We start from the raw sequence: 23906 nt of genomic DNA, 5'->3' as shown, positions 1-23906 counted from the left end.
TCTGCTGTATTAAAACTCTAAATCTATTAAGTAAGTCAAACTCGCTCCACCTTCAGCAGCTACAACAGTAACATGCTGCTTACACGCTGATGCTTCAATGTCAATAATCCAGTGATATGTTATAGGCCTGTATAATGATATGTGACAGTATTTGCAGTCAAATGTAGTTTTGCTGCAACTAGGCCTACTTATATGTACTTCTACTTCAGTAGCATTTTTCATGTAGGACTTGTAGCTAATTGAGTATTTTTTTTTTCTACATTGCTGTATTGGTACTTGAGGATCTAAATACCCTCTTGCACTGGCGAAGCTTGGCAACAGAGAGTGACCCACATTGACCAGCAGGTGTCAGGAGGTTACCACTTTGGTGAGGAAAAACCTAGAAGGCAACTGGGAAGAGTCACTTTTATTTCACTAGATTTAAATCGTTAAATACTAGATCATGCAGCTGCTCCTCATACAGTAGGTCACACCACGTATCACTCACACAGTTACTTAGAAGGTTTGTAAACAGGTAAACAGGGAGTGCTACGCATTTCAGCTGTTAATTTGGTCTGCAGCCACAAGAGAACCAACTGGAATAACGTTAACTGTAAAGTGATCAGGATTAAATTCAAAATATAATTATTGCCTTGTGGTTGCATATCTCCGCCAACCAGTGAGTTGCAGATTACATCCACGTCTGTCCAGACTCATTAAAATATATGTAGTGAAGACTTTGAAGGAAATTTTGCCAATATAGCTGATTCAGACGGACCAAAAAATTTGTAGTAATGACAGCAGACAATGCTTCCAATATGCATGTTGCTGCCAGGAAGCTACAAACTCTAAAACTCGGATGTTTCATGCACATCTTTAGCCTGACAGCACAGAAAATGTATTTGATCAGCAACAAGGTGTACACCCAAAATTAGTGTCACCAATTCACTATCTGACTAAATGTGGTCATAGTCTCTTCTGTGGTTGAGTTATGGTGTTAAATTATTGTATAGTGTTTTTGCAGAACATCATGATCTCACAGTGAGATTGACCTTTTACCATTTGGATATTTTGGATAAAATGTCATTTGAACGTTGACCACAAACTTTTAATCAGTTCATCCCGGAGTCGGAGTGTTTGTGCCACATTTGAAGAATCTCTTTCAAGGTGTACCTGAGATATCGTGTTCACAATAATGGGATGGACATATAACCTGAAAACATGATGTCTCCGGTGTGGAAGCATAAAAACACACAACTTGAGGTTGATAAAAAAGGTTGCAATTATTCCATTTTGTCAACATACACTTCCATGCAAACAGCTAATTTTTTTCAACGAATGATTGGATATTGTAGAAAGAGGGATTCGTGTTACACAAACATCTGCATGGATTTATAATATAGACAGCAGATAATTCTCAATAGGTTTCCCAAGTGCTGAGCAATCTATCAAAAATACAGTGAGTAAGCCATTGTTTATTAGTGGTTCAGCTCATCTGCGTGACACATATCTTGCCACTTTGGTTTTGAGCTCTGTTTGAAATTGGTAACAGAATTAAGGTCATTTCTTGCTGAGAGGTAAATAAACGTCAAACAGTTCATGTGACTATCACATAGCATTTTTGCATACTAACCAGCACTTAAAAGAACACAAAATGCATTATAGTGTGTTAGGCAGGTATCTAGATGTATACATGCATTATTTTGACCTCATCTACAGTTTTGTATTTTTTTGTCCACAGCAGTGTTCATCACGTGACATGCTTCTATTAAACAACTTAAAGGCTGTGAGCAAAACATACATTACAAAGAGAACACAGAAGCTTAAGGAACTTAAAGGCAAATTTCCATTTATTTCCCAAATTAAATATCTGCATTTTTTTCAAGTCATGCATTACAAGGTGAAATAGATGATGCCCTTGCAATTAGTAAACGTTTAAGGTCAAAAGACAGGAAATGTGATGAAATTAAAAAGTTAAATTGTCACACTGTCCTTTATCAAACTGGTCAAGTATAAAAAGCGGCATTAAAGAGTTAAGAAACTATTAGAGACGACAACATGAAATCTACAGAACATAGAAAAAGCTTTGGACTTATTGTTACTTTTCTACTTATTATTTGTTCTTTACACAGAGCACAGCGGTTTGTTAAGGTGAGTTTAAATATCCATCATGAGCTCTTGATCATGTGAAATGCAGCAGCACAATGTGGGCACATTCATACTAACACATGAAAACAAATAAAGGGTTTATTGCTGTAAGGCTCCATAATAAATACATAAATAGCATAATTTTAAAGGCACATAATGAAACACTTTATCAAAATGAAAGATTCACATTCAACAATGTTTCTTCCCCTTTTTGCTGAGCTTAGTTGAGGTGTAATTTGAAGGGAAGAAACGTGAGTGCTTTTACCAGCTTCAGCTGTAACCTCAGCATTTTTCTTACATTCTATAAAGAAAACACACTTTAAAGGGAACTACTTGAGAGTGTCTAATCTATCTCACTCCAAATGATTATATAAAAAAAAAAAGATAACAGTCCTAATAAAACACTGACTTCTCTATCAATGTCTGCATAGCTTCACCAAACAAAATAATGGTCCAAAACTATTAAATACTGAAAATTGCATGATGATGTAACATACCGTTCTCCTATGTATGCAAGTGTTTTGGTTGGTTTTCAAAGTAGTGTGGTAGAAACCTGATCATAAGACATGAATGCACTTGTTTGTTTTTTTTATACCAATTCCACTGCAACATATATACAAGATTCAGCAATGGTTGACATGAGGTCCAGTGAGTCTACTTCAGTTGACATGAATACTTTTACTGCTGAATAAATTATTAAATATTTATATAGGCTATATATATATATCCATAGTGACAAAATACTGATCTCACTTGAATAAAATATACAGTAATTCCTCATTTGTCTCCACACTTGCTCCAGGCTCTTTGGTAGAGGGTCTGCTAAATTAAAACTTGGGAGTGACAACCATCGATCAGCCTCTACTCTACCCCTTCAAACTTCACCCCCTCCTGAAGAGAGGAGGTGACCTTTCCCTTCATTCCTCCTTTAAGGTATCATCAAGGTGTTACTGCATGCGGTCTGTCTGGAGCTGCTGGGGTTGGTACTGGCTGAAGGCTGCAGCAGCAGCAGCAGCTCCTGGGGTGGCAGCAGCGGCGAGCGGCTGCTGGACAGTGTATCCGTACCCTGCTGTTGTCATGTAGCTTGTCGGTGCTGGTGAGGCCGCGTATGGATACTGCTCATAAGCGGCGGCGGCGGCAGCGGCAGTGGCAGCAGCGGCAGAGTACTGGGCATAAGCTGCTCCAGTATAGTCAAGGTACGGGGAAGTGGCGGCAGCAGCTGTTGCTGTAGCAGCAGAAGATTGTACATGAGGGATCATCATGCTGGGTTGGACAAAGGCTTGTGGGTAGACATAGTGGGCAGGGATCCTGTAGGACAAAATGACACACAGATTCAGAGCAGAGCCACAGTCGGTCATCTTTCCAACGCTAAAACTAAATTCTGGAAAACTGAAAAGCAGGCGCCAAATATGTCAATCCAGTCCTCAGAACACAGCAAATCCATTCATTAACAACTGAAAAACCCTACCTAGAAATGAAAAGTTAAAAAGCAGCAAAACCACAAAGAAACACAAGCACAGCTTTTAATTTAAAAAAAAAAAAAAAGCACCTGAATCTGAAATACAGTAAGGCATTAAAAGAAGACACAGCCAAGCTCTGCACCCAGTGTTTCACTGAAAACCAGATTGGACAAAATGCGAGCTTATCGCAGAACACCACAACATATCAATACAAGAAATGGACATTAATCTGTCCACATACTGCCACACCAACACCACACATACAGGCATGCCCACACATGTTAATAGGTCCTTAAACACAAACAAATAGGGGAAAAAAAATAGGCTTTCTGTGCCTTTAAAGAGCAGCAAAAAAAAAAAAATGCAATGAATTACAACGACGTGAACGTAGCTGTAGTTTTACCCTTACAGCGTGTTATCGAGTGGGTGCTCAGTGGTATTAAGCTCTGCAGAGGCCCTGTAGTGTTTATTAGTTTGAAAAAGAAATTCATGTTAACTTTTATAAAGAAAATAATTGTGTAAGAGTAGATAATCTCCATTTGAAGAGCAATATTCTTGTCACACATCAGGGTATGAACGGATAAATACAACCTATGTATCTGGGTAAACCTGTCCCCACTTTAAACTTGTGTTGAAGTCACCCTCAGTAAATATACTGAGGAGCAGGTGTGAAATATATCTGTCCACAGACAAGTGCCCCCTCCCCCGCTTACAGACATACACCCTCACACAAACATACACACGCCAACTTGACTGACAAGGGAGGCTGGAAGCTATTTTTGCTCCCCTTGTCATTTCCAAAGGACAAGCCGATCTTCTCCTTCAGTAACACATGGCAGAGTGCTCGTCAACTGGAACGACTGCCTTCGCTGCACTAATGTCTCGGTGACTTTCCTGAATTTACTTCTTTATTATCAGACTAGAGGCGTCACAGCAGATAAAAAAAAAAAAAATGTTGAGTGGGATTCAGACCATCTGCTCTAAACAGGAGCTGACTGTTTTTTTTTACTATTGCAGCAAAATGATCACAGAAAAAGTTTCAATTCTTGTTTTAAAAATTAACAAATCTAATTGTATATTTTTATTTTCTTTGTTTCACATCTTTGTTTTAATATCAACCGTTTAACATGCTAAAAGGGCATAGCTGATTTCAGCCCTCTCCACTGAAAGCAAGGGGATGAACATTTCGTCGTCCTGCAAGTTCAGAGCTAAATAAAGGTGCTTTGTAAATCACCAGGACACATGGGTAATCCCCAGCACATAACCACAAGGCTTCATGGGCGCATGGCTCGGCCCACCTGTTGTCCACAGCCGAGCAGCCCTGTCTGTGCCATACATTATTAACAGCGCTGCTGAGTGACTCCTATTTTCCAGCTGAATTTGAGAGGCCGTGCAGATCACTGTAGGCAACAGCTGCTGCACAAGAGACAGGCTAAGATCTCAGTCTCCAACCTATAGTGCAGTAACCATTTGAGTCTGTCTACATATAAAAAAATAAAAAAAAACTTTAAAAAAAATCTATTACAAAGTAAAACAATACATCTATAGTCACAAATAGAGTTATCTACCATCTAAATATTGTTTCATACAAACAGCTTTAACTCAGAGCCTTGATATTTTCAGTTTGCTTTCATCATCATTGTGTAGCTTTTCTATTAACATAGCAACACGGACAATCAAGCATAGTTGTGTGCTTTTATATGGCGAAAACACTGCTTTGTGTTTGTGTGTTTTCATTCCCCTGCACATTAAAATGTTGCTGTTGAATGACAGTCACTGGAGAGATGAGAAAAATACAAAACATCAGATGTTTTTGGTTTGTCAGAGGGGAAAATATTCTCATTATCGTGTACCTGTAGATGTAAGCTACAAGTGAAAGCAATAGGTTAATAAGAAAACACAGCATCAATGGTAAGGAAACAGAAAAGGAACTCCCACATGCAAGCTAGTGTTTGTTTTGTTGCAGGGGATCGATTTGGAAATTGACACACTGTGAGTGATCATCAGCCCCCCTTTGACAACAAAACACAATCATCTTAATGTTAACTGGAAACCATGAAAACAAAATGAAACCACAGGCTAAAGCACAATCATTAAAAAGGGAAAAGAATCAACACTCCATTGCAGAGTTATAACTCCCTAACAAAACTGATAAAGTCTGCACAAAAAAAAACTCCTGCACGCCCCACTTCCCCCACGCCCCACTTCCCCCACCGCAAGTAGAAATAAGCACACAGTTAAGCTGAACACCACATCATACTGAAAACAAGGCACACACACCAATCTATGTACTATAGAAAACCGGAAAATAAAAAAAAAAACAGCATAAGACTTCCATGCATCTAGTCACCATTTCAGTTCGTTTGTGTATGTCAGAGTATACAGGTAACACTTTAGTGCTCTGCCCAATGCAGACTCAGCTATTCCTCAAATCATCATGTCCCTTCATCAGCTATTTTAACCCGTTACCGAGCCTGTCAGATCAGAGAGAGATAGACAACATGAAGTCAAGTCCTGTTGAAGCTGGGGGACAAACGTTCACTTCCTTCACAGTCAACGCCAAGCAGAGGAGCACACATAAACACTCACATGTCCTCATTCAGGATGAAATAGGTGGAGGCAATAACAAATACATGTTTAAAACAATAAAAACATATGACATATGACATAAGATCGTAAAAGACAATGGCAGGTTTTTTTTTTTCCATTTTATACAGACAGATTTTGTGAAAGAAATTTAAGTTTTGTAGCTCGACATACCCATAAGGTCTTTGGATGAACGCTGGATGGATCTGAGGCACACCAAATGCAAATCCTAGAATTAAGACAGACAGGTGTTAAACCTCTGTTTAAAATCCGGATGCTTTACTTGAGTGGGGGATGATTTTGAAGGCAGTGTTGTGATCACTTGTTAGACTGACTGTCTTTTCCAAAAAGAGAAGCATAAATACAATACATTTCAGTGGAGAAAGCTTTCATCCTCCAAATAACAAGATAAATAGCTGCTTATTCTCAACTATATCTTATAGTATAGCAAAAATACTTGTACTAACTTCATGCTACTGTCAGTCACCATTTGTAAATGAGCACAGTTGTTTTTGCTATTGTCTGTTTCCGCCTAGATAGAATCTGAAATAAAGCTGTGGTCAGGTCCCCCCCCCACACACCTGGCTGAATGACCCGAGGCTTGGCCCCCAGATAGGCCAGGTTGACGTTGGCCTTCCTTCCATCTATTATGGGGTTGGGGTCCTTGCAGGCTCGGTCAGCCGAGGCCCGGTCTGCCATGGTCACCTAAAAGACGACAACACATTTTCATGGACATACTGCTAAATGCTGATATGATATTCAAATGTGTTTCCACCAGCTGAGAAAAGTAAGGTAATGTTTCACTACAATTAATTAAGACTGGTTTAGTTTTTCCTCGCTGAAAAATATTTGAGATCAACTTCGATCCCGCTCCAGTAGCTCCAAGTCGTGTCTTTCCAAAAAAAATTTTTTACCAAACTATTCAACTCCAAATAGTCAATTTCGTCCCTTTCTGTTTCACAGAACAGGAAACAGTAGAGGCGACTCTTACTTTAACCTGGCTATGTGCCAGGTGTTCAATTCACTATACCCCCGACCGCGCACGTGGGCCATCAGCTTTAAAACGTCACTTCAAATAATATTAACTTACGAATCCATAACCTCTGGATTTGCCCGTCTGCCGGTCAGTGATAACAACAGCCTCCTCGATGTCTCCAAACACCTCGAAGTATTTTCTCAGACTTGAGTCCGTCGTGTGATAAGGAAGACCTCCCACAAAGATCTTGGTGAAGGTGGTGTCTTTCTGTGCCGAGTGCATCATTTGTCGTTTTGTGTATCAAAGTTTTAAATGTCGGATAAAGTAAAGAAGAGCGTTGAGTGTGCGGCGCGGACAGGAAGCCCCCCGGCAATGTGAGCGACTATGGGTCTGAAGGAGGAGGAGGAGGACACCTGTTAGTTTGTTGTGAAGCTTTCACAGTTGTCAGTGACACAGATACTTAACTCCACCCAGATCCAGACCTCAGCCTACCTACTGTCTCACAGCTGCTGCAACAGTGGCAGGGACACCGTGTAGAGAAGGCTAAAGCAGGCGGAAGGCTATTTGATTTGAAAAGCTACAAATTATTGTGCAAAGTTACTTCTCCAGAGTGTCTATCTTTTTTTTTTTTTTCTTTCATTTCACACATTCAGTGTAAAATCATGTCTACTTTGGGAATGCTACCTTACATGTTTGCCATTTTCTGGCCTGTATACAGGATTTTAACCCCACTCAAAATGTTGCTATAAATAATGTCTTCTTTTGTATACTGCAATTTAACGATTCAATTACTGTAAATATGTCCTGTGTATTTCATTTTCCAGCACAAAGATATAAATTCAGCTTAATAGCTTCCACATTGGCAGGATTCACAATAAATTTAGCCAAAAAAAATATATATATATATACCTCAGTTGACCTCAAGGGTTTATTTAGGTTAAATTAACTCCGGCACAGTGAGTGCTAAGAAGGATCATACATTTCATCAGTTTATTCCTGTTCAAAGAATCCCAGCTGTCACCACTGTACCAGGTACTTTACAAAGTAAGCTCTGGACCTTATTATGTAAATTGCCCTGAAATGACTTGTGTTGTGATTTGGCATTATATAAATAGAAATGTATTGAATTGCTGATACTACTCTGATTGGCACCACAAGTAGTGGGTCAAAATAGTAAACATTTAAGGAGGCGGTCAAAGATCAGCGTGCAGGGGCTTTCATCATTTACTGAGGGGGGGGTGGGGTGGGGGACAACATGTTTTCATGTTTGTATTGTTTACATCAGCCAGACATAAAAGTTCCAGGATACTATAATCTGCCAGTGGCAGGAGCCATTTTTGCCCAGTACTGTGAAAGTGGAGCAAACGCTACTGCTGACATCTCATCTCAGAGAAGACATGTTTGCTGATGTTGTGCAGAGTAGTTTAAAGCACCACACACCATGGTGACTGTTGAATATTTTCTACTAAAACACTCTCCCTTACAACGTCATTTTAGGCACGTTATTTTTGGCTAAATATATCAAACAGTTGTTCAATGACTAATAATACAATTTTAGCTGATTAACTCCCTATTTCTGTACACTTCAGATGCAGACATATTGTTATTAAGTTCCCTGCAGGGTATAAGAGATTTTCTGTTTTAGGAAAGTGAAGTAGGCCTACACTGTTGCTGTTTTATATTATTATTATTATTATTATTATTTTTAAATCAAAATTACATCTTGGACACTGTCTACCAAAATAAAGGTGAAAACTAAAAACACAAACAACTGACCTCAACCATGTTGTGCCTACATTATCATAACAAATTTTGAAATGGCCTATGAATACAATCTCCGTGTAAAAAAGGTAAAATCGGTGGAGATTTAAAAATGTCAGTCACATCAAGAAATTATGGAATTTCTTTTCCATGGCAGACATTGCTGTTAAAGGACATTTTTAGGCCTCTTTTCAGATATAGCAAATCTTGAATTTCAAATAAATGTCAAATTAATGAGTTTTGATCCCCTTTTGAAGCACAAGAAAATGAATGAATGCCATCTATACTGAATGGCTATAAACCAACATAATAACATATTGTCCAACACTGCAAAAACATACTGAAATATATAAACAAAGTCGGCTTGAACGAACCAAATGAAGAGTCAACACAGCCACTGATTGTAAATGTTCTATTCTAGAACATTTTGTGCCAATTAAAACAGGTCGAGATACATTATAAATACAATTCTGTACATTATAATAGTGTAAATACTATGTTCAAATACATTTCTATTTACAACTCCTTATTAGGGAGAGCAGCTTTGTTCTCTTCTTTAAAAGTAAGGTCTTGGGTTTCTTTCGTTTACTTGAAATTACAGATTGAATAGTTAACTATTTCTAATCAGTTCCACAGTTCACCACCATAAAATTATAAGGTCATAGGACAACTCTTCGCCATACCTAAACTAGTTTTGCACCATCTGCTCTAACCTGATCGTGTCCATCACCCATTCATCCATTCTTCCATGTGAAAAATTGCATAACTGAGTACCTTTCAACATGTGGAGTGACACCACAGTCAGTTAAAATATAAAACGCAGATGGACAATCAGTTAAAAAGGTATTCAATCAGTCAGCAAGGCAGGATGGCGTTTTGAACACCTCTGGGCATCCTGACGAACATACAGGTTTCAGGTCCATTACAGTTTGTTACTGTTTAGAACTCAGTGAACTCGACATGGAGGTCATCGAGCAGTCTCTGGGTTTATGTGCCTCTCTTTATGCAAACAGGGGAATAAGGCATCGGTATTTCCCAGGCCTCTGACAAAGCCTGGCTGCTTCGTCCAGCAGATTTTAGCGATGTCACGCAGTTCTTCAGTTACAAATATTTCATCAGTCCAATATGGAAGACAGTCGGCGAACTCTCCAAGAATCCTTTCCAGTGCAAGCGCTCAAACAGCAACAGTCTCATGCTGGATGGGGATTGTTTCCTCCACAGCGGTACAGTACATCAATAGGATCATTCATAACGGCAAACATGTTGCAGATTTGTCCTACGTTCAGGGTATGTGGCATTAATCCTAGAGATATGGCACTAAGCTTTACTTGGACACATTGCTTTATAGTGAATACCTCCATATACGTACATTAGAAAAATAACATATAACAGCAGATATGGAACCGTAGTTCTTTGGTTAGCCCTGACATATAATATTGATGTAAATATCAATGTTTATTAACAGTAGTACATTCTTAATCTTCATATCCCAGATTACTCCATTATGAGCCTCAGAGCGGGAGTGGAGGGGAGGGGTCCATTGTCTTACAAAAATATTATATATAATGTTCAGAACGGATGTAAGAAAATGTATGCGTGTAATATTCCTGAAGGACTCCCAGTTAAAATTTAAGTTCTCTATAAAAATACAACCGTAGAGAAAACTCAGATATGGGCATAGTGATTTTTCAGTGAACAGTAATTAGGATATACCTTCATTAAATGCACAAGTAAGATATGCTCCGACAGAATACATTAGCGCAGAGAGTGGAGTGATCAGAGGGATGGAAGGAGGGGAGCCATACTGAAGTTGGCCTCCGGTTATCCCACTGGATCTGAGGAGCACCCTGTGGTCCCTGTTGTTCCTCAGAAAAGTGGTCCTTCTCTAGGTCCTATCTGATGAGAGTCTGGGGCTCTGTGTCCATGGAGGGTGGTCCTCTGGTGAGACGAGATGGTTTCACAAACACGCCGTGGCCGGGGGGACAGCGGAAATAGACTCTGCCCTGGACAGTCCCATTGTGCTTACCTGTAGGAGGGTCAAGCATAATGAATTTCAGGGCATCTGGATGATTGGTAGTCAAATTAGTCACATTTACATTTTTCATACGCAGAAAAAAAACACCAAAAAAAACGTGTATGCATAAAAATTTGATTTGAACACGATATTAAGCACGTTGATTTTCTGTAGTTAAGCAAAATTTACATGATTTTGTATTGTTGTTCATTGTATGACTTTTGTTTTGAACTAATTATACTACTATTATTACTATCATAATATTATCAATATTAAATGTACAAAAATAGTGACGCTCAACCAAAGGGGTTAAGTGGGAAACTGTCCAGCACCTCTTATTTTTGTTAACTGTGTATTTTGTAATGAACCATGAGTCAGTCACTTGGTAACTAGGACACCACAAAACTAACATTAATAAAAGTATCTTTCTTCTGTATGTCTCACACTTGGACATTTACATGTATATCTGGCCACTTGGGGGCACCATAAACTGTGAACACAACTAGATGATCCCATTTTAAGTTTGAGCTGGAGAACAGAAATTCACAAAAAGTTACCTGTTTATACATCCAGCAGATGCAAATCAACATTACTATTCATTTAAAAATTACACTTGTGTCCACTTGATGAATTTAATTTCAGTATTCACTCTTTCTTTAACTCTGTTTTTGGGCTCCTCTAAGACCAGCCAGAAATAAAATCTCTTAAACTGTTAATTTTCAGCTTTTAAACTCTAACTTTGTCTGTCTGATGTTTGGTGGGCCGTTAGTGTACAGCGGGTTTAAGTGCTTGTTTGGTTGAAAACAGATGCCCGCTGCCACCAAAACCAAACCATATAAGGGCAGTTTTTATTTATATTTCTGTTGGTATTTGTTTTTAACCAAAACACACAGAACAAACGGATCCCTAAACTTGTGTTACTAGAAAATAAAGAAATGATATATACATGAAACATTAACAGTTAAAAAAAATAGTTCGTTAGTGCACACTCTGATACAAACTATAAGAAAACCACACTATCTCTAAATTACTTTAACCTTCATCAAGCTAACATGATCCCATAGCATACGTATATATGTATTTGGTTCCTCTAACAGTAAGTTCTTTGAAGGGACTCACCCACTGCCATGTCCAGTTTCACACCAATCCAGATCCCCTTAGCGAACTCCACCCCTCCTACATAGTGGACCATTCCTCTCCTCTTCCCCACCCACACCTGCTCCCCAGGTGCCATCCAGTCGGGAAGCTGAGCCACAGGGGTGCTCTCATCCCCGCTGGAGTCCCCGGAGGGCTCGGCGCTGCTTGGGTTCGGACTGGGACAGGGACTGCCATGGGGCAGATCTCCCTGGGCTGGCTCCTGGATTGGAGGTTCTCCTCCTGCTCGGGGAGCAGGGGCAGAGGACAGGGCTGTAGATGAGGGTGTGAGCAGGGATGGAGATGCTGGAGGTGGGGCTGATGCAGAGGGAGTTATTAGGGCTGGGGATGGAGCTTGGACTTTGTCAGTGGCAGAGATTGGCCCTCTGACTGAAGTGCAAACGACTGTTGTGTCAGGGCAGAACACAGCTACACTAACAGGGCTTTCATTATTAGGATATGTGCATATTGCACTTTCACGATTAGGTGTCTTGAGAACACCAGGGACGTCAGAGAAGAGCTGATTGTCACTGCCAATTGTTTCTATGATATCTGTTTCTTTCTGCTGGTTTGTAGAAAACTCCAACCCCTCTTGCTCCCAATCCTCCGTAAAATGCTCTAAATCACCCTCCGTAATACTGTCTTCAGCCCCTTTAAAGTCAGTGAACTCCTGGCTGGTGCTGAGGACACAGTTGTGAGGCAGAGGGAATGACTGCTGCTTCTCTGTACAGTTAGGAATACTAACTGGAGAAGAGGCTGAATGGATGAGCAGATCCTGAACCCCACCTGCTGAAAGAGGGGGCTGCTGGGTGTCACTCCCTGCAGAAACACCTTTGGTTTGGGTGCAGCCTCTTCCAGCAGGATAGCCAGGAGGGTCATGGGAATCTCTGGAGGTGCAGCTGAGGTGGTCAGAGCTCTCACTGGTACTGAAAGGCATGTCAGACAGGGTGGCATTGGAGGCACTGTGTGAAAAGTAGCCACTAGTGCAACTGCTGGCCGTGGGGCTTCGGGACACCTCTCTGTCTCCACTCCCTCCTCCGCACCGGTTTCCCTTCAAGTCAGAGCGAAACCCGTCCTGGTTCTCCAGATTGGCGTTGTAGATTTCAAAGTTTGCAAAGTCCTCTGGGACATAAGGCCGCAAGCCGCTTTGGTCCTGGGGGCCCCGATTTAGATTCAGATTCATGTCCACGTTCGTCTCCTCGTCTTCAGAGTCCTGCTGATCAAACCAACAGCAGCAGGACAAAAGATACATCCCACCAGACATGATGTCAGCTATAACCTGTATACGGCATTAGCTTGCAGAATATAAACACTTTTCTTAATGAGAATGGAGACAATGAAAATGATGTAAAGAGTGATGATGGAACATGAACATAGTGTAAGAATATTTTGGCACATTGCTTTTGTTTTAATAACTTTGCCTCAAGGTGTTTGGTGCTTTAACATGTACTTATGTGAGTCCTTCAGCCATCAAATTAAGAGTGAAAAACAGCAGTGCAGCACTATGCTACAACTTTTCAAACACTGCTGGAGCTGCTGACACAAAGCATTTCATTGAGGAATCAACCAAGAAAAGAGACAAACACAATGTAATGCACAACGGATTGTACTGTTCAATTTGCTCCAAACAGGTTAATGACCATTTTAATATGCAGCGGTCTCCAGTTGATTCTCTGTATTTGTTCTATGGTGTAATTTGTTTGGCAGTGGCCTGCAAAGCACTTTTAATTACACTAATCCAACTGACAGGTGCTATACAAATATAGTTGTATCTGATTTAATTTCAGTAGTACTACGCCAAGTACAAAACTATCACAAAAAGCAGCACTGGATGGAGCAACACAACGTGTTGGATTCTGTGCCAGACACAAATACCTAGTCAGTTAACCAGGGAGACAGCATCATTAACTATTTCATCTTTCACCTTTCTACAACCTCATTGCTGTTTGCCTACTGTTGTAACTTGTAAACAAATGACATTTGTTGCCAAGAAATCCACAGTATGCCAGAAGGTGTCTGACTCTCAGTGCAATGCTGCCATTTTATAGCATGACTCATGTACTGCTGGCACCAGCACAGATTCTGGTTGAAAACATGTGAAATGTTCAGAGCAAATTGTGTTTACGTGTACACTTATGAGTGTGATACTTACAACTTGTACAGCTTGTGTGTCAGCAAGTGTGTGTACGTGTAAATGTGTAAATCTCTCACAGTAACCCTCAGTGCCGGTGTGTGTAGCACTTACAGCAGTGCGTGGCAGAGTGCGGCTGAGCTGTCTGCTGGTGGGAGAGGAGGTGGGGGTGGAGGTGGAGGTGGAAGGCTTGCAGTGGCCCTCGCTGCCTGCCCTGGGTCGGCGCCAGGGGCAGGGAGAGGGGAGCAGTGCAGGGCTGTCCACACATGAGCGCATGCTCTGCTGATGAGTCAGAACAAACAGCACACACTTCACACTCACACACAGCATGCATGGAGCTGGGCAGGCCAGTTACAGTTAGTGCCATGCAGTTTGATATTTCACAAAAACAGTGCTTGAAGTGTCCTAAGTATGAGGAACAGAACTTTTTTATTGCAATAATGAGCAGTAGGTCCATCTGTTTCCAGTCTCTTGACCCTCAGTTACCCATGTTAACATGTTGACACTAGTATAACCTGCAGTAAACATAGCAATTTGTATCATTAAACATCTACATATTTACATTTTTATCTAGACTGCAGCTATTTAAGTGCCCTTACATTTATACATTCAGAACTTTTCCCCTCTCTTTTGATCCAACTGTGCTGCAAGATAAAGAGTTGTACCTCCCAACCACAATATTCCTGATAGCACCAAAGTACCTGAACCTCTTTTAGTCCACTTCAAGAAAACAAATATGCAAGGTTAGTTGAAATGGTCGGAACAGCCAGAAACTATCCGGAAAATCCAACTGTAGCAAGTTAAGTGCTGCGGCTGTCTCCTGCTGAAGTCATGCTCCTCTGAGTCATGCGCTTTCCACTCAACACTGACATGAATAAAGGGGATGATGTCACCACGCAAACTTCAGTAATTTTGGCAGTGTCGATATGTTTATCATGTTTGATTTGATAAATGGTAAAATGTAAAAAAACTGGAAGTGACAGAGGACTGACAAAACAACGATATGTGGGACAACATGGTAAAAACAAAGACATGAAAATTTCACTCTTAGAAACTTAGAAATTTAGTTTAATTCCGCACTCCTTACCTCTTGTCCCAGCAGTGGCCGGGCCTCCAGGGCTTTCTTTGCCTTGTTCTCCTCTTTGACAGGAAGCAGAGACTTGAGGAATTTGGGTGGCTGAGGGGAGAGGACTTTGAAGGGGCTGGAGCTGAAAAAAGTTGGACTGTCTGGAACTACGCCTGTAAGGGAACAGTCAGTGGTAACCCAGTTATAATGTTACAACACAAACACTTTTCTCTCACAAAAGAAAGTCAGGATAGGATGCAGCTGTTTCTGTGATTTACCTGGGTTCTCTTTGTTTTTGATGGGTGTGGTGCAAAGGGAGCCATCCTGGGGATTGCAGTTGGTGTTGTCCACATAATCACAGTGGTCCTAGACAGTGATAAGAAGTTTCAGTCAGTTTAATTACGTTTAAATAAACTTGAAACCAAAAGGCTTTCATATACTGTGGAACCCCTTTTTTTTTTTTTTTTTTTACACTACTTCAAGTACACTCATGGGAGCCAAGTGGGAAAAGATGAAAACATTGCTTTTAACTTTTACTATTAAGGTAACAATAATGACAAGCAGTGTCTCCTAAATTTTTTTATTTTGGCATGAGTATGATAATGATATCATAATCAGTTGATCTCTACAATTTTTACAGGAGCTTGCAATTTTGCAAAATATCCACGATTCATCCGCAGTCAAGCTACTTAATAGAAGCTCAGCTGAAGGCATTATGGCACAAAGTAACTTTCCAAACAACAAATTATTATTAACTCCTCATTTACAGTCAGCAGCTCTTCAACCTCTCATCATCATCAAATCAAACTACATGCCTGTTGACCGTAAAGATCCGCAAAACAGGAAGTGACAGGGTTTATGGGAAATGTTGTCTTATAATTACATTTTTGTCCATACATGTGTTGAATTAGTATTATTTGAAAGGCATTTAAAAAAATCTCTGTAATTTGTTAAACCACATCTGACGTACCTTACAGTCTTCATCCTCACAGCCAGTCAGGTCTGTTTTACTACCTGAAGACTGGAGAGTGAGAAAAAAGATGTTATCAGTTTTGGAAACTTTATCATTTTATGGTCAAACAATTATTTCCATACGGTCAGTGGGTAATGCAGCGAGTGATGTGTTAATTACATGCTGTACATTTGGTGTGCTGATACTCCTCCTTAAGTGTCTGCCCTTAGCAGCGAGTGCTTCCTTCACTGTCACGGCCTGCAGAGAATAAAAAGTATTTTTTATATGTCACCCCATAGATGGATGTTTTACTGTGCACCGGATCACATTTTATTACTACAAAAACCACAATTCAGTTGTTTTACAAGTTGATCGTGTTCCATGTCACGAGCATTACTGGGTACAATACCTGTCGCAGCCTCTCCAGACTCAGGATGTTCTCCACTTCCAAAACTCCTCGTGTGTATTTCTCAATGTAGGTTTCTCCATCCTGAGTCTCCTCGCTGTCCCCGCGAGCAGCCATGAGGGCCAAGGTTTCCCGCTCCTCTGGCTCCTCTGAGGCCTGACAGGAAAAAAAAAGAAGAAACTTAGAAAGGGCTGATAAAGATAAACTCCAAACTTAACAAAACATCAACCATTAGAAATAGGACCAGAACCACAGTCTTGCCTTTGGTATGTTGGAAACGATCTCATAAGTCACACCACAGGAGTAAAGCGTGTTCTTCAGGGACATTCTTCTCTTGAGACTCTGAGTGAAACTCTGTATAAATAAACCCAAACCATGTTGATCAGTAAACCACAATTCACTGTTATAAACCTCATATTTTCTGTAGACTAACCTCCTTTGATTACATCTAAATATTATTGTATTAACCTGTTTGTTGTAGATGTTGACAGCAATCCTCTTGCGGAGCACCAGCTCCATGGAGGCAGGGTGGCTGAGCTGCACCGTGGCTTTAATGATCAGGTAGATGCGTTCGTTAGGTGACGTAACCCGGTTGAGGTGCACAGAATCATGGATGGACGAGTCCCAGGAGCACACTGCAGACACCTGGTAGATTAGAAGAGCTGTGTTTTATTCATGTAGATTTACAGTCGCCTAAAGAGAGAGAATATCTGATCTAGTGGGCTCTAAGGGCACAGGCAGAGATTACAATGAAGTAGGTGGGCTGTGGCTTTGGGTCTGGCTAATTACCATTTCATGACACAGTTAAGAGCAGCAAAGTGGGTAGGGATTACTGCATGGTAAAAGCTGCTACTCAACATTAAACAAAAATAAATTATGATGAATGTTCTTGCTCTCATGTGTACTGCAACCCATGATTGTGTAATTATTCAATTCTGCACATAATTGTTAGAAAAAAGAGCCCTGAAATACGTGTGAGATACAACAATTTAAGTAGTAAAATGAACAGAATTCGGAATGGAGCCTTTGTTGAACCCCTGACAGAAAAACATGTATTTTTTAAATATTCTCCAAACAACTAAACAAACAATAGCGAGTAATTTACATCAAGTGTCACAAAGGATGACAAACCACAGACATCTCTGGAAATACAGCAAGTAGGGCTACACCATCTTAAAGTTCCAATGCCAAGTAACCCACACCGTTACACACACACACACACACACACAAGCCTTTCTTTAGTTATGTGCCATGTCTGCAGAAACAGAAATGCAGTAAACTATCTCCTCTTTTTTGTTTCCCAAGTTCTCTTTTTGGCCACAGGAGTGCAGTGAAGTCAAAGTCATTGCTCACCTCCTCATCACTGTGCCTGATGATGGGCAGATAGAAGAACTGGCTGCCATGCTCTTTGGGCAGGATGGAGTTAACGCCTGCAGCATGTGGGCTGGTCAGCTGCTCATTCACGGTCAGATTATCAGCTGGTGGCATAAAAGACAGTTAGCGTTTGCAGAACCAGAGAGGAACCTGTGAAATAAAGTATTTGTCTGCCTCACCATTTAAATCCAGGTAGAGTACAGGAATGTGAGCTTCCATCCCTGCAGGTGGAGTCCTATAAGCAGAAGAATATGAGGTTATTGGTAAAGCAAAGGGTCACAAATGAAATGAGTGTGATGTTTTGGGTGGAGTGTCTTTTTTTTACCAGTCTGCAGGAGCTCCCGGTATGCCACTTCCTGGTGCAGGTACCAGCACTGCATTTCTCTCTTCAGTCAGGCCAACCCACTGTTCCACCAGCCGAGCTTCACGCTCAATGTCCTCCTCTGACTTTTCTGTATCCAAACAGCGAGGGAGAGAGCGGTTTCACCACAACATAAAATACAAAAAAACTGTGAAAAAAAAAAAAAAAATCTATGGTCTGTCAGTTAGACAGGGTCTTGGACTCACCATGTTTGTTGATTATTTTCTTGATTTGTTCATCAAGATACGCCCGACGTTTGATCAGGGCATCTGACCAGCGCTCTCTAACGCAGTTGAGATCCTCTTCCTGGAACCAAACAGAGGCCAGAATCAATGCCAGGTGGCTCAGTGAGGCAGAGAATCTGCTGCAGGTCACAGTGAAGTGTTACCAGGACACGATGAATGTGCACAGGGCTGGTTTGCCTGACGGCTTACCATAACTACACCTTAAGCACTGAGAATATTTGGGAAAAGCTAAGTGAAAGCTAACCCTCATATTTGTTCCCAAAACCAAGATGTTATAAATCAAAGCCTTGGGGTCTGTAATTTTGTCTGAAAAATCTAATTTTGATGAAAGTTTCAAAACAGACACCAGCTTAAATCTCCCTTTAACCCCTTTGCAATTCACACACGTCATTCACACACGCTTGCATGCACATCCTCACGTGCAGCCACAGCCACCCAAAGTCCTACCTGAATGCTCGGCGGATCACTCTGTTAGAGAACCAGAGAGAGCAGATTCCCAGTCTGCAACATCCACAGTAATCAACAGACCTCAAAGCCAACCATATTACGCTTCTGACGTCAGCACACTTTCACCATGCAAAGCACTGTAAAGCATGCAGCCATGCGATACCCGTGTGATGAAGTGAGGCTTATTACTTCTGCAGCTCTTCAGTAGAGACAAACAAACAGTAGCATTAGTGTGCTGGACCTGACGCGAAAGGCAAGAGAGAGCGGGACAAGACCCTGGCAGACGTGCCCGCTGGCTCGGAGCTCAGCCACGGGTGGAGCTGTATTTTGCATCGAGTGCTGCCAAAGAATGGCTGGTGTGATCAGTGTAATTACAGCATCAGAAATCATCCAGATGTGCAGCTGCTGTTTAATAAAGCACTTCTTTTGTCGGTAGAGGCACAGCCCTCTGCCTCCTGCCTCACATGCCCTCAGCAAAAAGGCCTAGTCACAAACACACAATCGGTTTGGTTTCCTTCATGCTGCAGAGTGAACTACAGGGGGAGCAGCAGCAGGAGGAGACTTGGAAGGTACCTGATAACTATCCATATCGTCTTCCACCTCTCTCTGGCAGGAGAGAAGACACTCAGTCACATGAGCGGATCCAGTAAATGACACCTCGGAGCAAAACATCTACTGCTCTTGTATCATTCCAGGAATCTTGGCAATGTGAAAGATCTGTTTACGCCTATGTTTACATGCCATTTAGTAAACAAAGTAATAATAAGCCTGGCTTTCTTCTGTTAATCTTGTGAATGTAGACTATTCAGACTAAACAAACAGTCCCTTGCTGCAAAAATGGCCAGAACACAACATGTACATGTTAAAAGAAATAAGAGGACACTAATGAGTTTGTACTATATTTTACTTGGCCTCCTATAGACTCACAGCCAGTTACCCAGACGGGCCAGTCATGGCATGAAATCCGAGAAAGACTAAACATACTTTGGCTGAATCAGCATAATGTTGAATATCCTTGGCATGAAATGAGCATACTGTTCCCAAAACACTTTTCTGTTTTCATACAGAATCACTTCCATAAAAATCACCCTTTTAATGTCAGCCCCATATATTCAGAGTCTTAAGTGGCACGTGTGTGTAGTTCACAGACCTGGTAGCTGTCGAGTGGTCGCTGCAGTTTGGTGGAGCGAGCCGACACACAGCCAATAGAGACAGACAGCGCAGCCTCCACCAGAAGAGGCAGAGTGCCCGAGTTCTGGACCGGCTTCACACACACCTGCAGCCTCCTGGAGTGACCCTGCTCCGACAAGTCATAATTCACAATTAAATAGTTAGTTATGATGATGTAGGGCAGCCAGTCTGAACTAAAGGGAAACTTCTTCATAGTTTTTCTCTGACCTGTCGGAGTTGGAAGACTCCTCCCGTGCTGATGTCTTTTCCAGGATGCAGCTCCACAGACGAGTACTCTCCCTGCTCATTCAGCTCCTGGATGGAGGTCCACAGCTCGATCCTGCGAGACACCTCACTCCACCTTGAACACGCATCAGCCAGGATTAGTTACGTGTGAAATGTCAGTGTCAGTGCCAAAGTCACAGTGCAACATGTAGTGCAGCCAACCTGTCTCGGAGCGTTTGGGTTTTGGCCTCCAGTGCATCTAACTCCCAGAGAGAACGCCCGTTCCCAGCGCAGCGGTGCCCCCAAACTTCGATGGCCAACGCTCCATCTGATATAAACTCCAAAAAGTCATCCGTAACATGCACAACATAGTCCTGGACGAAGACAAGAGTTGGTGTAGTGAGGCCGATTTGAAAATAAAAGCAACCAACAAAAGTGATAAGAGCTTAAAATGCATGCAAAGTAAGGCATCTTACTTTGCAGTTATCAAACTGGACAGTGAACTGAGCATCTGGGCTGCGAGGGGGAGGTCTGTCTGGGCTGACCATGGGAGGAGCCACGGTGGGCTCACCATGCTCCCAGAAGGTGTACTGACAGAAGACAAAGTTGGACAGGTTGAGCGGCAGCCCTGTAGCCTCCCTGATCCGCACCTACAGCAAATGAGACAAGTAGACAAGATGAAGATTAGATTCTTTGGAGATCTCAGAGCTAAAGAACAATTTTGAAATCTCTGTCATGGATAAAATCCAGTAATAAGTGACCCTTACCCTGCAGGTAAGCCTCTTGGCCATGTGGACGATCTCTCCGTTGGTGTCCATGACCTCGTAGCAGCTGCTCTCACTGGAGTTCTCGGATGAGTCGTCTCCCCCAGACAGGCGCTCGGGTACAGCTCCACTAACTCTCATCAGCTCGACGTGCAACCTGCCTGCCACCTGTTCACGCAAGCAGAACAAAGGAATGATCACTTTAATTTAAAAGAGGATCCAAAAGCCCTGAAATATCTTAGATATAAAAATGTATTACATATATTTTAAAGTGAACTGTTTGTGTACAAAAAAAACTTTTGAGAATTTTACCATTTGTATTCATGATCATAAATATGATGTTATTCTTTCATATGAACTTTTAGTATTAATACTGACATTTATCCCAGCTGTAAAATGTTTATTGTACCCTTACCTCTCCCTGCTGGCTGATGATGGGCACAGCATAATGCAGTCTGACATCATGGAAAAGGCACTCTAGGAAAATGTTGGCCACTCCTATCAGGTTGTGGTTTTCTTGCGCTTCATAGAAAAGGTCGCAGTGCTTACTGTTTGCTTTGTTATCCTGGAAAAAAACAAAGGAACACACTCAATAATACAATGCTTTTTTTTCCAACTCTTTTCCTGTTTTTGTCTTCCGTTTCTCACCGTTTCTTCTGTGCCTTCTTTCCAGTCTCTGTAGTGATCTCTCATGTCTACCAGTTTGTTCTCCAGCTTCTCGATGGTCCATACCTGAGTCCCCTTCCCTTTCCTCCGCACCTGAATTGCCGGCTCGCTCACTATTGCTCCACGCTACATAAAAATGGATGAGACGCATTTCAGATCAGGGTACCAGATATTCACACTTTAAAAATTCTGTCTTAAAGCCTAAACAGATGATAATGCTAATGAAAGAGGATAATGAACAATATTATAGCCTTCGGCAGTGTGTTAAATTGGTGGGAGTTCAGAGGTCTGACCTTGCGGTTGGCGCTGAGGTTGGCTGCAGGAATCTGAAGGGTGACCTGATAGTCAGTCAGTTTGTTCATCTCCTCTGCCAAGAAGTTGGCCTCTCGCACCAAAGTGTTGGCTTTGACGACCTGCTCTCTGAGCCGAGAGAGACTCTGACGAAACAGCTCATCCCTGTCCCGCACACAAACACACAACACAACATCATTCATTTATGAAGATGACCTCTCCTCTTTTATGTGCATTCAGTGTGGATTTAAAGATCGTCTCAAGACATGTTCAAAGATAAATAACAAATATTTCCATTTCCATTTGTGACATGGTTTTCCAAAACACAATTCCCATTTAAAAAAATTAGAAAAGAATCAGGATCTACAAATATGTAAATATTTTTCTAATTGATACAAGATGTCTCCTACATCCCTGAAAGACCCCTCTGATAGTATGTGCAATGCAGGCTTCAGGTCTCCACATCACACTGGTGTAATATTTCCTATTTGCCAAACACAAACTTTAGTATTTTCAGATTAGTTTGAAAAAAAAATCTTTTCGTGTCAAACATGCTTTCAAGAGTAGTAACACGGACTAATGTAACTTCTCATCTGTATCTCAGATTTGGCTCTCTCTCTCTGGTATTTTCACAAAACACAGATTTTGCAACAAAATGTTCTCTAGAGTTTTGTATCTTTGTGTGTCTGTGTATGTGAGCACACCGCTCCACTGACCGCTCCTCTGTCCACAGCCGCAGTTTGCCGTGTGGTGTGTTCGTTGGGAACGTAAGCCGATCACTGCTGCTGCGGTGGTGCTGCGGGGTTTTCTCGGGAGACAGCTGTTGCCGTAGCGACTCCAGCTCTCGTTCATACATCATCCTCTGCTCCTCCAGAGCCGTCCGCTTCTCCTCCAGATACTGCTTCTCCAACACCTGGACCACATTCTGCATGGGGTCTACACACAGCATGTGAGAAACGACACATTTTACATTTCCACAAAAGACAACTGCAAACTGAGCGTCAAATTCAGCATTTAATTATCAAACAATTAATAGTTAATATCAATATCATAAGCAAATTGCTATTTTTTTAATGGACACTCAATGATTGAATTTACTGGGAGGATCACCAAACTCTTTCCTGAAGGTTTTGTTTGTGAGTGTTTGGTGACAAGTTAAAAATGGATTCAGAGCCTCTTTGATTAATACCATTTGAAGAAAATTTAGAGACAACAAATGTGACAATTACTTATTTTTAAACTAACATTTTCAAAATGAAACTTCTCTATGTTCCCAAATTTGAAATGTGCTGCTTTTTATTGTTTCATGTCATAATTATATCATTGAGTAATAAACTGAGTATATTTGGGTTCTTTTCTCTACATTTATAAACAAAGTATTGTTTTACAGTAATGATATTTCTAAAAGATGTTATCATACAGCCAGGGTGGCTGGAATTAGCTGGCGGTTCAGAAACTGGAATCCATACTGTACACAGCTACGGCCTAAAAGCCTAAGAAAATTGTGTGGATTGCAGAAGGCAGATTATCCTAATCATACCATTGTTTCCAAGAGTCTTCATTATGACCTCCATCTGGGCAAACTCATAGCTGTAATCTTGCTCAGAAGAGGCCTCGCTGGCCGTCTCCACATCTGCCTCAATGAAGCTCTCTCTGGGAGAAGCTCTCTCCAGCTCCTTCAAACGGTCCCGCCGCTTTCGCTTTGGCAGATTGATCCTAAAGAGCAATAGGATTTTTAATCTGTGACTTT

The 23906-nt window shown here is 41.4% G+C and overlaps 2 protein-coding genes across 9 annotated transcripts in view; both read right to left on the bottom strand.

Moving 5' to 3' along the window:
* Positions 1–1811: 1811 nt before the first annotated feature.
* rbm24b (RNA binding motif protein 24b) lies at positions 1812–7575 on the bottom strand. 2 transcript variants are annotated; one of them, XM_069696138.1, is made up of 5 exons: positions 7264–7575; positions 6755–6878; positions 6348–6402; positions 3997–4044; positions 1812–3435 (listed from the first exon to the last, which is right to left on the bottom strand). In XM_069696138.1, exons 1-5 carry the CDS (start codon positions 7432–7434, stop codon positions 3075–3077), a joined length of 759 nt encoding a protein of 252 aa, XP_069552239.1. In that variant the 5' UTR covers positions 7435–7575; the 3' UTR covers positions 1812–3074. The 2 variants fall into 2 exon arrangements, with proteins under 2 accessions (XP_069552239.1, XP_069552240.1); XM_069696139.1 differs by lacking the exon at positions 3997–4044 and having other exon boundaries at positions 7264–7574.
* Positions 7576–8851: 1276 nt separating this feature from the next.
* Positions 8852–23906, bottom strand: part of kif13a (kinesin family member 13A) — a 36168-nt gene continuing 21113 nt past the window's right edge. The window contains exons 16-40 of one of the 7 annotated variants that reach the window (XM_069696129.1): positions 23697–23872; positions 22873–23092; positions 22159–22321; positions 21848–21991; positions 21615–21764; positions 21203–21367; positions 20912–21085; positions 20658–20809; positions 20439–20571; positions 20191–20337; positions 19614–19646; positions 18555–18654; positions 18313–18439; positions 18167–18222; positions 17967–18091; positions 17082–17258; positions 16875–16967; positions 16617–16769; positions 16388–16465; positions 16226–16276; positions 15534–15621; positions 15277–15428; positions 14304–14471; positions 12044–13274; positions 8852–10936 (exon numbers count right to left, since the gene is read on the bottom strand). In XM_069696129.1, coding sequence (XP_069552230.1) covers positions 10803–10936; positions 12044–13274; positions 14304–14471; positions 15277–15428; positions 15534–15621; positions 16226–16276; positions 16388–16465; positions 16617–16769; positions 16875–16967; positions 17082–17258; positions 17967–18091; positions 18167–18222; positions 18313–18439; positions 18555–18654; positions 19614–19646; positions 20191–20337; positions 20439–20571; positions 20658–20809; positions 20912–21085; positions 21203–21367; positions 21615–21764; positions 21848–21991; positions 22159–22321; positions 22873–23092; positions 23697–23872 — 4390 coding nt within the window. In that variant the 3' untranslated portion in view covers positions 8852–10802. The remainder of the gene's footprint in view (positions 10937–12043; positions 13275–14303; positions 14472–15276; positions 15429–15533; positions 15622–16225; positions 16277–16387; positions 16466–16616; positions 16770–16874; positions 16968–17081; positions 17259–17966; positions 18092–18166; positions 18223–18312; positions 18440–18554; positions 18655–19613; positions 19647–20190; positions 20338–20438; positions 20572–20657; positions 20810–20911; positions 21086–21202; positions 21368–21614; positions 21765–21847; positions 21992–22158; positions 22322–22872; positions 23093–23696; positions 23873–23906) is intronic. The other 6 variants (XM_069696130.1, XM_069696131.1, XM_069696132.1 and 3 more) reach the window with 6 other exon arrangements.

This window comes from Brachyistius frenatus, unplaced genomic scaffold (genome assembly GCF_029030835.1).
Source record: "Brachyistius frenatus isolate BFR_SWC_R1_liver_20210118 unplaced genomic scaffold, ASM2903083v1 Contig_20, whole genome shotgun sequence".
In the NCBI taxonomy this organism is placed as follows: Eukaryota; Metazoa; Chordata; class Actinopteri; family Embiotocidae; genus Brachyistius; species Brachyistius frenatus.
Note: the sequence above shows the minus strand (reverse complement) of the source record. Positions and strands in the feature narration are given on the sequence as shown.